The 17,767-nt window shown below is 38.3% G+C and overlaps 1 protein-coding gene across 2 annotated transcripts in view; it reads right to left on the minus strand.

Annotated features, from left to right (window-relative positions):
* Positions 1-17,124, minus strand: part of TLK1 (tousled like kinase 1) — a 143,980-nt gene extending 126,856 nt beyond the window's left edge. For both annotated transcript variants that reach the window (XM_032355916.1, XM_032355917.1), the window contains exon 1: positions 16,555-17,124. In XM_032355916.1, the coding sequence (XP_032211807.1) occupies positions 16,555-16,693 (139 nt within the window). In that variant the 5' untranslated portion in view covers positions 16,694-17,124. The remainder of the gene's footprint in view (positions 1-16,554) is intronic.
* Between the last annotated feature and the right edge of the window lie 643 nt (positions 17,125-17,767).

The following is a 17,767-nucleotide window of genomic DNA, read 5'->3' on the forward strand; positions in this document are numbered from 1 at the left end:
TTAAAACAAGAAAAACAAAAAAGAAGAAAAAAGCAGTTACTTTCCTTTTTCTCTCCCTAACTCCACTGAGGCAAAGCAGAGGTTCTTCCAGAGGAAAAAAACAGGCCCTAAGAACTGAGAGCTCTACTCTCTACCTAAGGGAAGATACTTTATCTGGCCAACTGTGGAAAAGTTCATTCCTGAGGGCATTTTCTAAAACTATGGAGATGTTGGAGGTGAATAACTAAAAGATTGTAGTTCAGTGACAGAAGTAGCAACAAGCAAAGCTACAGACTCTCTAGAAGTTCAACTACTAAGAATGGAGCAAACAGAAAGGCAGGTACCTCTCAAAGCACACACAAATCTCAAAAACTGGCAACCCTTAGCTTCTGCAGAAACCTCCCAATGCAGCAATCAGACTGTGGAGCAAGCAATTCCGAAGATGTTGATGAAAACAACAAAGCAATCAGCCAGCACTTGGTGGAGGCTGAGGTGTGACAGCAATAGAAACAAACCAGTCAAAAGCTTAATGGGAAAATCAGAGAAAGAGACAAAATGAACAGGGCCAAAACCACAGTCATATCTGATGGTCAAGAAGATTATGGTACATGCCTTTAAGAGAGCCCAGATGTTGGATTCAGAGCTCAAATCAGCTATTATACGTATGCTCGAACAACTAAAGGAAACCATGTTTAAATAATTAAAGGGAGGTTATTAGACAATGTCTCATCAAACAGCGAATGCCAATAAAAAGAGAAATTTTACAAAATAATTAAATGAAAATTCTGGAGTTAAAATGTACAATAACTAAAATGAAAAACCCACTGCAGGGGCTGAACAGCACACTGCAACTGGCATAAGAATCAGAATCAGTTCTTCTGGCTACACCATAGAGTAATTTGAATCTACATGAAAGAACATGAGTACCAGCAAAGATAGCATAATTGCCTATTTCTTCTTCTAAATTCTCTTAATTTAAAAAGTAATTATATATATGCCATGTATATAATTATATCATTGGGCCTAAAACGTTTTTAGAAATATGGGGTGCCTGGGTGGCTCAATGGGTTAAAGCCTCTGCCTTCGGCTCAGGGTCCTGAGATTGAGCCCCGCATCAGGCTCTCTGTCTCAGTGGGGAGCCTGCTTCCCCAACTCTCTGCCTACTTGTGATCTCTGTCAAATAAACAAAATCTTAAAAAAAAAAAAAAAAACCTTTAAAAAAACCATTTAGAAATATAACATTTGACAATAATAGCATGAAGGAGGCAGGTAGAGATAAACTTTACTGAGTAAGGAAATAGTATCAGATAGTAAATCAAATCTACAGAAAGAAATGAAAAGAACCAAAATGATGAATAACTGAGTACATAAACCATAAGTATATTTATGTTTTCCTTTCTTATCTCAGTTTCTTTAAAAGACATAGAATTATATAAAGTAATAATTATAGTGATGTATCTTTTGGTAACAAAGCAATGTTCTTTTAAAAAAAAGGGAAGGACAGGGTAGAGCTAAATAAAGTTTCCATATATCACTAGAGGTAAGTTATTAATCTGAACTAGATTCTGCTAAGTTGTGTGATGTTCCCCCTCAAGCAATCACTAAGAAAATAACTCAAAAAATAAAAATCATCAAGGGAACTAAAATGTTACACTAGAAAATGCTCAGTGTAAAAGAATGCAATAGAGGCCAAGAGAGACAAAAAGAAGACATACAGAAAACAAAAAGCAAAATGGCAGACATAAATCCAACCATATCAATATCATTAAATGTGAATGGACTAAACACTAAAATCAAGAGGCAAAGACTGTAAAACTGGATTTAAAAAGAACAAGATCTGACTAATGCTGTCACACTTTAGACTCAAAGACACAAACAGGCTGAAAGCAAAGGAATGGACACAGACACCATGCAAATAACAACCGTAACAGAACTGTAGTGGATACATTAATATCAGACAATATCTAAAATGTTTTTAGAGGTGAAGAGAAACATTTTATAACATATTATAAAGGGTAAACCCATTTTATAAGATATAAAAATTATAAACACCTATGCACCATGCAACAGAGCCTCAAAATACATGACACAAAACTGACTGAATCAAAGAGAAACAGACAACCCTGTAACAGCTGGAAGATTTCAATACTCCACTTTCAATAACAAATAGAACGAGACAGAAATTAACAAGTTAACAGAAAGCTTGAACACTATAAACCAACAAGACCTAAGAGACATGCAGAAGATACTCCATCCAACAAGAGAACACACATTCTCCTAAAGCACACAGGAAAAATTCTCAAGAACAGCCCATATGCTATGCCATAAAACTTGGTGTCAACAAATTGAAAACGACTGAAAATAGACAAAAGTATGTTCTCCAACCACAAATGAATTAAATTAGAAATCAATTACAGAAAGAAACTGGGGAAATCCACAAATATGTGGAAATTAATATACTCCTAGATCAGCAACAGGTCCAAAGCAGAAGTCAAAAGGATAACTGGAAAACACCTGAGATTAATAAAAGCAAAAACACATCAAAACTTGATGAACTAACTGTTAATTGAGTGCTTAGAGGGAAATTTACAGTTGTAAATGCCTACTTCATGAGAGGAAATATAGGAAAACATGTTTATGAACTTGACATACTTCTAAAATACCATAAAGAAAAGGGAAAAACAGGCCACAGAAAGGGAGGGCAGATTATTAAAAAATAAAAGAGTATTATCCACAATACAAAAGAATTCCTTCAAATACCTTACTGTTTTTTTAAGACAAACACCACAAAGGAAAACTGACCAAAAGATCTGAACACTTCATATACATTAGATATTCAAAAGCCAATACAAAAAACTAGTTAACAACTTTACTTATCAGGGAAATGAAAATTAAAACCATAAATACCACCTCACAGCCATCAGATTAGCAAAAATAAATAATACTAACAATTCCAACAGTTGGTGATGCTGTGGAGCAATAGGAACGCTCAAAAAGTGCTCATGGAAATGTAAATTGTTACAACCACTCTGGAAAACCAGCAAATTCATACACATAAGCCAGTAAATTTACTGTTAGGTATATACTCAACAAATATAGTACATGCAAAGATTAGTATAAATGCATTCATACAACATTATTAGTAGTAATAAGAAAGTGGAAACAACCTGAATATCAACAGATTATATTAATTGTGGTATACACATACAAAGTAACATAAAACAATGAAAATCAACTACAGTTACAGATATTATCATGGATGAATATCAAAAACATTATGTGGGGCAAAAATTGCTAGAAATAAAACATATATTATGTGAGTCAATTTATATAACATTCAAAAACAGGCATAACAAGTCAGAATAGTGATTTCTTTGGGGAGAAGAGAGAATGTAGTGACTGATGGTAGAAGGGAGGGGGCGGGCTTCTGAAGTGCTGTCAACGTTCTGCTTCTTGACTGAGTGGTAGTTACACCGATTATGGTTCATAATAATTCACTGAGCAAAAATTTACATACATTTTCTCTAAGTTTTATACTTCAATAATGAAAGATAAACCAACATATAAAATTAAAAATTAAGATCAATGCATGGGACACCTGGGTGGCTCAGTCAGTTAAGCATCTGACTTTTGGTTTTGGCTCAGGTCATGATCTGTGTCCTAAGATTAAGCCCTGAGTGGAGTTCTGAGCTTAGAAGGGAGTCTGCTTGAGAATTTCCCTCTCCACCCCACCCCACTCCCCAACCCCCAGCACACATGCCCCCCCGCAAATAAATAAATAAATATTTTTTTAAAAAATAAACTGCATCACAGTAAAATTATGGTACTTGAACTTTAAAGGCTAATAATTTTTAAAGACATGTATTTAAAAATATCACAAGGAAAAACTTGTGTTGAAGTTAATGAAAGTGGAAAACTTTATATAATGAAAAATTTACGAATGCATAAAAAGGAAAATGATGGAGAAAATTGTTCCATCAACTATAACAAGGACTGACATCAGTACTATATATATTCTAATGCCTGAGACACAGACTTCAAGAAAAATTAGCAATGGGTTTTTGTACAAAAATTAAGTTCCATCTCCTCAGCAATCAAGACACCAATTGAAACAAGAAGATACTATTTATTAAGTTGAAGGAAAACTGTAATTCCTTTCTCTAGAGAGCACTTTGTTCATACCTCCATGGTAGAAATACAATTTCCTCCCTTCCTATTTACCTTTTTAAAGAACTTTCCTTCACAGCTGGGAAGGGTTGTTCTAGGATCCACAAGAGAACGGTACTACTGTGGTTCCTGAATTTCCAGTTTCTATTTCAGTCCCCTAGGGGTCTAACAGGGTACTAAGATATACCCAGCTAATAATAATAAATCTGTTTTGCTTAAGTTTGGTTTTTTTTTTTTTTCCTAGCAACCAAATAACCAATGGATAGAACACTTTGATATACTACATGCTACAACTGTATTACAGTTCTTTCTGTTTATATCAGAAGTTGAGAACTGGCAACTCACATATTGTTTTACCTGACCCACAAGGTGTTTCTCAAAATATGAATTATGTATTATGAATTACAGTCTTCCTTACAGTCAACAGTGACCAAGCTCACAAGAGGTACAGACTATATCTATGTATCTCTGTTTTCCCTGTGCTAGGCTCTAGATCCAAAAACACTTGCTGAATGAATAAACAAACTATGTCAATAAGGTTTCTATAAAAGTAAAGCTCTGACAATTGATTCATATCTGAAAAGCAATAACAGACTCACAAATTCTAGTTATCCCATTGGGAAAACAATAACAATATAAAATGAAATATAAAATACATAACACATAAAAAATATTTGTATCCTTTTGCCCAATAAACCAAATCCTTCAAACATATACCAAAGAAGCAATTTAAAGGAAGAAAAAATATTATATGCATAATAAATGCCATATTATACAGTGAAAAGAAATGAGATCACAATTATCATTAAATTCTGGTATACATATCAACTAAATGAGTTAGTATACATTAAGTTAAAATATAATTATGAAAACTGTAAGATGAGAACATATATGTATGAGGAAATGCAACCTAAACATTACTTTTCAATGACTCCTGAAATGAATTTTTTTAACTTTTATCCCTGCCTTTCTTCTCAAAAGAAAAAATTCACCAATGCATGAACACACATACACAAATAGTAACAGCAAGTAACTTAACCAAAGTCAAACAGCTCAGAAGTGACAGAGAAAGGATATAAACCCAGATCTATAGTAAACCCATAATCCTAACCCTTATACTACACTGCTTACACACCCACTAATAAACACACATTATTATGCACCTAGTGCACATAAAGCAATCTCCTTGATACAAATAAGCACACACAAAAACACAACACATGCCACTTTTACAAGTTTCAATGCATGCTTTAAGTGTATTTCTGCATATCAAAAGCAGTATGAAAAGCAAAATAAAGCATAAACACTGCTAATCCATATCTAGTGCTTGGTGCTTGCTTAAATGTTGTAAACATATCTCATAAATCTGATCAACTCTCAAGCCACAAAGAATTACAAGAACTAAAATAATGAAAGTAGCAATTTTATACATCCTCTGAAATCTGCCTCTGTCAGACACAACTCTACTAGAATTCAACAGTCCAGGGAGACAATCCATGAAAAACAAGTGTACTCCAGCCATAAGAGACCTTTATCCAGATAGTACTTTTTTATTCTTACCATTTAAGCAAAGAAAAAATTTAAATTTGAAAGCATTTTATTTATATATAATAGTAATATTTAACATATAATGACTGGTTAATATACCATGAATTTCTCATTTAACTCTCACAACCTTGTGAAGTAGTTGCTACTACTATCTCATCCTACAACCAAGAAAATCTACAGGTGCCTGAGGCACCTGGGTGGCTTTGTTGGTTAAGCCTCTGACTCTCAAGTTTCAGCTCGGGTCATGACCTCAGGGAGGAGACTGAGCCCTGAGTCCTGCCTTCTGTTGGGCGGAAAGCCTACTTAAGGTTCTCTCTCCCCCTCTCCCTCACCACCACCTCAAATAAATAAATAAAATTTTAAAATTAATATAACCACTATATAAAAAAAGAAAGGAAGGAAGGAAGAAAAGAAAAGAAAATCTACAGGTGAAACAATGAGAGGTTAGTAAATGTAGTAAATCCAAATGAAATCCAGGCCTACAAATGCATGCTTTTAAATATTACACTACATTACCTTTCTAAATCATAATGCTTTTAACATATGGTATCAATATCCAAAAACTACCTATAATGTTGTCAACTAGGCCAAAGAAGTAGGACACTAGGAAGAAAGAGAAGTAAGAGCCAAGAGTTTTGCAGGACACACTTAATAAATTCCATTAGATACATGTTCAGTGTCAGGTTTGTAACCTCTCAGTTAAGTGCAAGACACTGTGTTAATAATATTGAAGTCCAGTACTTTCTAGGATGAGTTGAACCCTACCTGATTCAAAAATCCAAGCTCATCTCATGTATTTTTGATACATGAGCTGAATACAATTCTTCAAATAATAATTTGGTAACATTCATGGAAAGTCCTGAAATTGTCATGCTTTTTACCCTGACAATTTCATTGAGAACGGTCTTTTAAAAAATAAAAAAAAGCTCTTACTCAAAGATATTCATTATATCATTATCTATAATAGCCAAAAAATAAAATTTAAATTAAAAAGAAAAAGAAATAACCTAAATAACTACCTACAATAGTTGTATTTGTTCATCATAATCCCTTTCTCAGGAAAACTGTCACTCAACTTAATCTGCATGATCTTAAGGGGATTGTCAATCATGATTTTCTGTGGGTTCCCCAACTCACCCTAACCAGAACCATATTGACTAACAACCTCCCAGTACTTAATCTCCCAGGTCTCAGGGATTGGTTAAGACACTGACAATTAGAATACATCGTCATCAACCCAGAACTAACTGACATACGGACATCAGGAAAGAGGCTGTTTTTCCATTGTGGTTGCACGCTAAAAAGCAATGCATTTCACGGGGTGCCTGGGTAGCTCAGTGGGTTGGAGCCTCTGCCTTTGGCTCAGGTCATGATCCCAAGGTCCTGGGACAGAGCTCCCAATTGGGCCTCTCTGCTCAGCGGGGAGCCTGCTTCCCTTCCCCTCTCTCTCTGCCTACTTGTGATCTCTGTCAAATAAATAAATAAATAAATAGCAGAACCCAGAAATGGAAACAGAGGCTCAATGACATTATTTGAGATCTTGGCTCAAAACTATTTTCAAAGCCATTCCAACCACCACACATACAATTCCCAGTTATGTAACCTAATAAATTCCTCTTTTAACTTATCAAAGCATGTGTTAAGTTTTTATCAGAGGTAAGCAAGAGAACCATGACTAATATGTTACCTACATAATGTTTAACTGAGTAAATTATATTACATCTATTCAAAGGAATACCCGTTGAGAAGCAGTATAACTGCTAAGAGCATGCACTTAGGAGCCTAGTCTGAATCCTGGCTCTGCTACATAGTCTCTATGTGTTCTTCAGTAAGTTACTTAACTTCTCTGGGCCTCAATTTCCTCATTTGTAAAATAGGGATATAACGGTGCTTTTTTCACATGACTGTTGGAAGTAAATGAGTTACTATTTATAAAGTACCTAGAACATTAACAAGTATATGCATAAATGAGACATGTAAGTAAAAAAAGTAACAAAGTTGACAAAACCATATAATAACAATATTTTTTAAAAACTTATGCCCAGAAAAAGGAAAAACTGTATTTTTAAAGAAGCAAACACACTATTTACCAAAAAGGAAAAAAAAAAAATTGGAACATGCCTCAGATCTCCTGAGACAGAATGAATCTGACTGGCTTCAAACAAATCCCAATGACCTTCCCCATTATCATCAGATAGGAAGCACATACCTAGTGTCAAGTGTGGAATCATGAAATCACACAATGTATCACATTCAACAATACTAGCAGATACTATTAACAGTAACACTTAAAAATCTAAATCTAGGAAAAGTTTGTCATTATCTCCAGCTAAATTAGTTTCCAAGAAAGGCCCACATTCATGAGTATAACCAATTCTTAATAATCCCTTTAAATGAAAAGAAACAAATATTCTAAGTCATCCCCAAAAGTCACGCACATTTGGCTTTGTAATGCATCTTTGTAGAATATAAGCATTTTTGCTTAAAAATTGGTATAACTTGTCTTCTTGATATTCCCAACATTTCAGACCTAATAATGAAGCCACACGAGAAGATTTACACTTCATAACCTACTCCCTGGATCAGCTTTGTATCTTTCCACACCATGTTTTGAATTCCTATTAACCTATTCAAATTCTGTCTCTCATTAGATTTACTAAATAATATATGTTACCAAGAGATTTGTTTTGTATGCAATAAAGTAATTAAAACTAAATGCTTTAAAAATCCTTAAAGATGTGCCATACTGAGCTTCAAGCCTCTTTCCCCTGCCCATGTCAAATAAGAAAGATCTGCCACTAAACCACTTCAATTTTGTTCAGAGCCTTATGCACAAGGTTATATAGCCTCCACTGCTAAGTAGTAACTCTTGTCCTGACAGTGGAATATTCTTTGTTCAAATGCTAACGTTTATTTGTTATGGCTGTGGTGGGCTTATGAGGCCAAAAGAGGAAGATAAATGGCATTCTAATTTAGATTTTAAACATAAAAATAAGGTTTTTAATTAGTGTACCACTAACATTTCCCATGAAAGAACTAAACAATCTGAAAAAATGAAATCTAAGATGTGCACAGCTGGTACAACTTTCTAAATTGGTTTGTTTGATTTGGGACTTTTATTATGTGTTGTTTTTTAATCTTATCTTCATACATGCATAAAACTCATGCAAAAAAAATTAACAAAACTTTACAGATAAAGTGAATGAGCCTAAAAGACTAATAAATTAAAATTTATGAAGGAAAAAATAAGAAATTAACCAAAACCAAATTTCTCTATCTCAGGCAATGTATCCTTGTGGTTAAAAAGCAGACTTTGTTCAAATCTCAGCCCTAACATTCACTACTGTGATCATGGGCAAGTTTCTTCACTTCTCTGTGCTTGTTTCCTCATCTGTAAAATAAGAATAAAAATTGCACATACCTCACAGAGTTATAAGAATTAAATGAATATATATATTCAAACAATAAATTGCAGTTGTCATTGTTGCTGCAGTGCATATCATGCTCTAAAATATAATCTGCTTAAGAATAAACAAATAACATAAGAATCCTCCTGGGTCTGAAAATATGAGCACATTAAGTAAGATATGTAATCACTCCATTTTTAAGCAAATATAGTAGTCCTTCAACAAAACTTCTTACTTCCTTTTTTTTCTTTTAATATTTTATTTACTTATTTGACAGAGATCACAAGTAGGCAGAGAGAGAGAGAAGCAGGTTCCCAGCTGAGCAGAGTCCAATGTGGGGCTCGATCCCAGCACACTGGGACCATGATCTGAGCTGAAGGCAGAGGCTTAACCCACTGAGCCACCCAGGTGCCCCTAGAGAGGACATCCTAGTATGCACCAAGAATAGAGAAATAAACAAAAAATAGTTTATGAATTAAAGACTTTTCCATTAGTAGGCAACATAAAAACTGTAATATAAAAGGTTGCATGATGGACCTGCTACTAAATCATGACAATCCTGTAAAACACTAAGAAACAGAGCACCTAATGGGGGCGGAGGCATTGGGGGGGCGGGGGGGGGGGCGGCAAACACTCCAGAAACCTAGTTACTTTTTTCAGCATACCACACTGTCATTTATGTAATTAACACAGTTCTTAATATAGTCATTACAATGTTATAGAATGTAGATCATTCTAAAAAAACAACAACAACAAAAAACCAACATCAACAAGATCACTCAGCACACTATTTACCACGCTCATAAATAAACTTAAAATTTTATTTCATGGGGCGCCTGGGTGGGCTCAGTCGTTAGGTGTCTGCCTTTGGCTCAGGTCATGATGCCAGGGTCCTGGGATGGAGCCCTGCATTGGACTCCCTGCTCAGCAGGAAGCCTGCTTCTCCCTCTCCTACTCCCCCTGCTCTTGCTGTCTCTCTCCTGCTGTCAAATAAATAAATAAAATCTTTAAAAAAAAATTTTTTTTCATAATGAAGGCTATCTTCTCTTAAACCAAAACATAACCTTGAAAAAGTCACATTGCTTCTTCAGGAAACATTTATTTCACCAATAAATAAAAGCTCCCAAATTTTCCTCCAGTGAGTTATATTAGGTCAAATGTCAAAAAGTATTATTTTTGAGCTGTTAAAGACCTCTGAGAGCCATGAATTCAAAACCTCTCATTTTATAGATGAAAAGAAGCCACAAAGTATAAAGAAAAAAGCACTAAGTTGAGAGTCAAAAAACTGAATTTTGGTCCCAAGTCTCTCATAGTAAAAGCCTGGGCAAATTATCTAAGTTTCCTCATCTGTAAAATGAGAGGTTTGGACTCAATTGCTTCCAAGGTTCCTTTCAGCTCTACAATTCTCATTTTAAGAAACTGAAGCAGAGAGATAAGCAACTTGCCCAAGGTTACACAGCTAGTTAATGGCAAAGCAGGGACTACATGTGAATTCCAATTATGATCAATGTACTTTCTCATCTGTACTGTAAGGCTTCTCCTACTTCATAACACTATTCTTCTAAATTATTCTAAGACTTTTGAAAATTATTAATAAGCATGAAGAATTTTGTGAAACTAAATGACTTATTCCTATGGCTCTTCTAGAGAAAATGAGCTCTAAATCCAAATGCAACAAGTACATGAAGTCTCAAGCTGTGTGCCACTATACTTACGTTGACCTCAACAAAGATGGGAATTTATGCTTAACTTCCCTAAAACCTTTCAATCCCAATTCACAGAAGAGATTATGTTCCTTATAAAATTAAAATATGAATTGTTCTAGGTAATGATAAATATTACATACATAATTCTCTGAATAAGATGAGAACTAAAATTCTTCATTTTAGTTTATGTCCTGGTTATATCTCAGATATAGTTTTAAGGTCAAAAGTAATCAAAGTAGACACTTTTCCTTCATGTATCCTCTTTTGCAGACTCTCTAGCTTTAAAACCATTACAAAAGATTAAGCAGAGTCCTCCTGAAATTGCATAAACAATCACAAATAAAAGACTATACATGGTGATAGTTTCTCTTTCAAAACTGAAAATCAGCCCTTGCAGTATCCTAAAATTCTGTGCCCAAATATATTACAAACTCTACTAAACTGTATCACAAGCAGCATCTGATTCCCTAAAATGTCTTCAAAGCTTGTTATATTTCACAGGGAATTTAGCAAGATTTCAGGAAGACTGACATGTTGATTCCAGAAAATACTATGAGAAAAAGCACAATAAAAAATGCAAAATAAAGCCAACAGTAGTTTCATACTAGTGACTTAAGAGAATATTCAGAATCATTCATATATATATATATATGTATAATTTAACTACAGTATTCAGCTATTTTCCCAAAAAACCCACAGAATGTTTACATTTTCAAAGGGGATGGGACCTGAAGTCACCTAATCCAAGAGCATCCAAAATAAGAATCTCTGCCCTACCCGAAAATGTCCCTGTAGATGCTTTAAATTCTTATCACTTTATACTTTTGTTTTTTAATTTAAATTTTGTTAGTTAACATATAGTACTATGTTGGTTTCCGGGATCGCTCAATAAAAGCAGTTTTTCCCACTGCTGGACGAGTCTAGCTGCTATACACTTGTTATATTCTGGTCAACAAACTATACTGAATTACATCTGTGCCTTTCTTTCACCTGATGGTCTACATTCTATAACAGCAGAATGGATCTACTGTCTCTGCTATTTATGCTTTTGAAACACCTGGAGACAGCTGTCATGCTTCCTACCCTTTCAGTGGTCTCACCTTAGGCTATAAATGTATGGTCCACAGATCTCTTCTGGGTCTTGGAGACAATTCTGAAATACAATGTACTCCCATACCGTAAGTAACATTTTTTTTTTTTAAACCTGCCACTTGTCAAATTTTGGTGTAGTATTAGAGTATACGTACAATTTCTAAAAGAACTATCAAAATACATCAAGTTTTCTAACTACATATCTATGTGAAGCTGGAGTCTCTTCACAATATCTCAGTCAAAATAAATCACAAGAGACTAAAATCAGAAGCCAACTCCAGCTGTCTAATAAGTCAGAAATTAAAGTGCTACAAAAATATTAAATGCTACTAGTCTCACTAAAGTTTTTGTTTTAGAATTTTTATTCATTTAAAAATTTGATAAAAGTTATCAGTTTATTATCTTTAAGTATGTTAATAACTTTGAAGTTATTTCTAGAACAGTAAATATCAATAGACATAACCATATAAAATCTCTGTAGAGTTCTCTGTAATTTTTAAGAGAATAAAGTGTTCCTGAGACCAAAAAACGTGTTACCCAGGGGTAGATTCCCAGACAGCTAACTATATTCTAGGATTCCCTCCTTTCTCTCTCCTCTGATGCATAAAAGTGCTCCTATAAAGGAGGCATCTACCATGGATCTATTTATAAGCTAAAATCCCTAAACATAAAACCCTGCCCTCCTCCAACGAGTGACTTCAAGAAACTAAAAGGTCATCTGGTATACCTTTACTTTAAACAACCCCCTACAGGTATCACTCAATCATCCAAAGGATGCAGTCTGTAAACATGAAAACACAGCAACAGTTTAATTATTCTGTGACATTATCTTTTTAACCAAACTACTTTCACTGTTTACACAAAAGTATAAGCAAATTATTCAGATCTGGTAAGATGAAACAGAAAAGAAAATGCAAATCTTCTGTATAATCATTTGATTCTTAGCAATAACTAATTCAAAAGTACCCATGTACTGATAGGCCAAAAAAAAAAAAAACCATCTGCTCATCTAGCCAATATGACACTGGGTTCCTAGGTCTCAGTAAAGCAAAACTGACCTCTATTTGGAAATTTACTTAATTTCTTAACTTCCCAAATCTCCTTACAGGATTTTTAAAGCTAAAATGGGATAGAGATCACAGGTTTAAAAGATCCAACATGAAACTTAGAGCTATACTGCTGAGCAGTCTTAGGGAACTGCAAGACTGATAAAGGAAAAGCTTCAGGACTCAGGAAAAGAAGTTGTCTACACTGTATCACAGATATTCCTAAATTCCAACAAATTCCTAAGTCTTTTAATATTTAAAAGTGTATTTTATTTGTAATCAAGTAAAACTATATTAAGATGAGAATGGGAATAGGGTGAGAAAGGACGAAAGCCAAAATATGCAGCACTGAAAATAATCAGATTATAATATTAGATTTTTGGTTTCAAATACATCAAAACTTCAAAATACTTAATTTTTACAGGTATATGATACATCTTCAAAAATAGCCCATTTTCTTTTTTTTTTTTAAGATTTTTATTTATTTGACAGAGATCACAAGTAGGATGAGAGGCAGGTAGAGAGGGGGAAGCAGGCTCCCAGCTGAGCAGAGAGCCCAATGCGATGCAATGGGATGTCATGGGATGCGGGGCTCCATCCCATGACCCTGATATCATGACCTGAGCCGAACGCAGAGGTTTAACCCACTGAGGCACTCAGGTGCCCTCAAAATAGCCCATTTTCAAGGTTAAGTTTGCTTAAAAGCAGTTTATCACACAACTTTAAAATACATGTACACATACATATATGTGCCTTTTAAGTTTTTCTATTATATATTACATTAAATTGCTTCAATTTTTCAGAAAGTTTGTTCCCACCTTGATACATATAATCACATTCCACTAATATTAACTATTACTATTAACAGTCACCGTAAGTCCAATGCTCTTTCAACTTCCATCTATTTATGTACTAGTAATATGTATATCTACAAAAGATGCTAAACACTTGTTAAAATGAAAACTGGGATCTCACTTAATAGAAAATGTCTCCATCATTATGTCTAAGGTTTCATACAGGCAATTCCTGTTAGCATTAATGATATATGAGACTGTATCTTCAAGATAAATATATATAACCCTAGAGAAAATTAACAGTTTTAACTTACATACTGGTTGGCCAAAAATATATTACTGTGGCCACAGAGGTCTTGGTGAAATACCACAATCACAAGAGCATGTCTTACTTCAGTAACAAAAGATTCACTAATTTACTTTACATAAAAGTCTACTATAATCCAAACTTCTAGAAAGAATTCTATTTAGAAGTTCAAGCTAATTTATTCTAACCCCTAAGAATTTTCAATCATCAGGAAAACTGAAGAATAGTAGAGAAGTTTTTTTTTAATTTTTATTAACATATAACGTATTAGTAGCCCCAGGGGTACAGGTCTGTGAATCCTCAGGCTTACACACTTCACATCACTCACCATAGCACATACCTTCCCCTATGTCCATAACCCAACCACCCTCTCCCTACCCTCAGTTTGTTTTGTGAGATTAAGAGTTTCTTATGGTTGGGGCACCTGGGTGGCTCAGTGGGTTAGGCCGCTGCCTTCGGCTCAGGTCATGATCTCAGAGTCCTAGGATCGAGTCCCGCATGGGGCTCTCTGCTCAGCAGGGAGCCTGCTTCCTCCTCTCTCTCTGCCTGCCTCTCTGCTTACTTGTGATCTCTCTCTGTCAAATAAATAAATAAATAATTTTTAAAAAAAAAAAGTTTCTTATGGTTTGTCTTACAGAAGGTTTGTTTTTCTTTACAGTAGAAGTAACCTCAAAAACTCACAATCTAGACTTTGCAGCCCCAAATTACTAATGGTGATAGTTGATGTTACAGATGAACAATTCAACACTATGTCCTCAGTATCTAGTACAGTCCCTGGGTCACAGAAATGGCTCAATAAACATCTGAGAAACGAAAGAATGAAAAATAAAGATAAAGCCTTTAAAAAAAGACGGGCTTTTCCAAGACCATCACTTACCACCACTCATTACACTACCCCTGATAACACTATCATTAAGCATCTTAATGAAACTACAAAAATAGAAGCACGCTAAAAGCACCAACTGCTCTATGTACAAAATAGATTTTGAAACATTCATTTACAAATTTTCAAGTGCAAAAAGAAAAATCGCCAGATGCACTAAATTTGAATTAGTCAATAAATAAACTTTTATCTTCTAATAATCAGAACTCAGCGTTGAGGGTGAGATGTAAAAGGGGGAAAATGTCTGTCGGTGCATTCAGCATGTTTAATGGATGCCATAAATCAAACCTTTCCATGAATTTTCTGGAGCAAATTCATGCCAATCTTTGAGCCTATTGTCACTTTCACACATGCTCACAGGAACAAAATGACAAAGAATGCTATGCCTGAACCACCAGATTCAGAGCACAAAACACTTGATTTACAATTGTCAAGGCTGGGTAGTAAATATTGAGAGATATTTTAAAAATAAATTAACCCCACCATTTCCTACATAAATCAAAGCTCCTGGTTTCTTTGAAGGATTCATCACTCTTGGACTTCCAGACGTTTTTTGAAAATGTGGCTACAGTCCCCTTGTGAGACACAACTGGGAGTGAACAACCCATTTACCAATTGCTGATGAATACCGCTGAACGTTTTCCCAGACAAAAGAGCGTTAAACGCTATTCAATGCATATTTATTCTTCCCTCATAAATGCGCGTTCTCCCAAATTTCATTTTATGTCGTATACTTAAAGTTAAATACAGTAAGTTGAAATTTTAGTCAAAAAGCACTCCTGCGTCTTACTAGCTGTGTAACTGCTACATCTGGTGGCAGCACACTTGCATGCAAGAAACCAGAAAACTTAGAAAACAATTGTAACCGATCTGGTGCGTGTTTGCATTAACCTTTACGCCGGTATTTCCCACAAAACCCACGACCCTGTCAGAGAACAGTAGTCTACTTGCAGAAAAGAGATAACGCACAAACACGCAGGAGGTGATGGCGAAGGAGAGAAAGTTGCAGCCATCTGGAGGGGGTGGTTTTAAAAGCCTGCCCACGAGTCAGTCTGTCGTTCAAATTGCTCTAAAGGGCCAGGCAGCGGATCAAAGCCGGCTTTGATAATTTAAGCGACTCTCCCGAAAGGGCAGGGACCCTGCTAGCGAGGGCATCCTCCAGGTCCCGGGCTGCAAAGCTCGCAGAGCGGGGACCGCCTCTATGGGAGGAGTGCGCGAGGGAAGGGGAGGGGGCTCAAGGATGAATGCTTCAACCAGAGGGAAAACCCACCAGAGACCGGAGGCCAGGAGGTTAAGAGTACTGAGTGTACTGGCAAATGGAGCAGAAAGGGGCTGGCGTCCGGGGGGGGGAGGCTTCCCACCCTAGCAGTCTTGGCTCTTAGGAACCCCATACGAGTCTGCGCGCCTCGCCCCGTCCCCTCCAGCGCGCACCCCCTCGTCCGTCGCCGCCGCCACCCGCGAACCACCACCCACAGCCAGTGCACCACCTCCCCGGAGCCGGGCGGCCTCGCGTCCACCCCGCCACCATCCCCCACCCTGGGGTCGAGGGAAGAGACCCGGGGGGCGCGGGGGCTACGGCGCGGGAGAGGAGGCCCGCAAGCGGGCGCGGGCGCGACGGCGCTTACCTTCCCTGGGCCTCCCGGATGGCGGCGTGTGATTCAGCAGGGACCTGGCCGCCGCCGCCGAGCCCGGGGTTGGAGACGTGGAGAGCTGGGACCAAGATGGCGGCCCCTCCAAACTTCCACTGCTACTTTGGACACTCATCAAGCTACTTTCTGGGAACCCGACTCCCCCCCTGCGACGGCAGCGGCGGCAACGGCACCGGCACCCGCCTCCGTCATGGCGGGGGCCGCGCTGAGGGCGAGCGAGGGAGCGAGGGCTGGGAGGGGAGAGTCAAGGGGATGGGAGAGGAAATCGAGAAGGGGGAGGTAGGGAGGGAAGAGGTGAGGGGAGGAGAGGGGACGGGGAGGAGGAAAAGGGGGAGAAGCGAGGGAGCAGGCGGGTGCGCCGGGGAAGAGGCGGAGGGAAGGCGCGCGGCGGCGGAGGCGTCGAGGGGGCGCCCGCCGAAGTGCAGGCGGAGTGCGGGCTGCGCCGGCTGAGGAGACTTCCGCGAGCGGAACCTGCCGGCACCTCTGCAGTGCGTCGGCCCCCGGCGTCGCCTGGGTGGCGGCGGCGGGCGGTGGGTGGCGGCTGAGGCGGCGGGGTAACCTCTGCATCAGTTACAGGCGGCGGCGGCGTCACGCGCCGCCTGTGCAAACACTATCGCGAGGCTCCTGCGCCTCCGGTAGCGGCGGCGGCGGCGGCCGCGGGAGCAGGCATGGGGGAGGGACCTGCCAGGGGTTGGGGGCGGGGGGGTTGGGAGAGGGAGCCAGCGCGCGAGGGAGGGAGGAGACGCGGGAGCCGGGCGCCCCTGGCGCACCCGCGGATAGCAGCGCGGCGCGGGAGCCGGGGGCTGGCCGACTCGCGTGCGCGGGGGCCGGCACCCCGCGCCGGCCGGAGGGAGGCGCACCCCGCACGCGCCCCCGCCGCGTCGCTCGGGCTCCGGCTCCCGCTCCGCTGCCACCTGACTCCCCCGCCCCCACCTCCCGCGGAAGCGCGCCTGGTTCCCGACCTAGACCCAGCCTGGGGAGAAATGCTTTTGCTCTCGCCGGGCTGTCGTTCTCAGGAGTTCGAGGTGATCATTTCTCAAAATGGAACTGAGAAGTTAAGAGTTGCTTCTTTCTTCCCCCTCTGTACCGTGCAAAAAAAAAAAAAAAAAAAAACCTGCGTGCGTCTCCCCGTCTGCAGAATGGGGAGTGATTACCGAATAAAAGAGCTAAGAAACTAAGTTGGGGGCGA

Source organism: Mustela erminea, chromosome 8, assembly GCF_009829155.1.
Source record: "Mustela erminea isolate mMusErm1 chromosome 8, mMusErm1.Pri, whole genome shotgun sequence".
In the NCBI taxonomy this organism is placed as follows: Eukaryota; Metazoa; Chordata; class Mammalia; order Carnivora; family Mustelidae; genus Mustela; species Mustela erminea.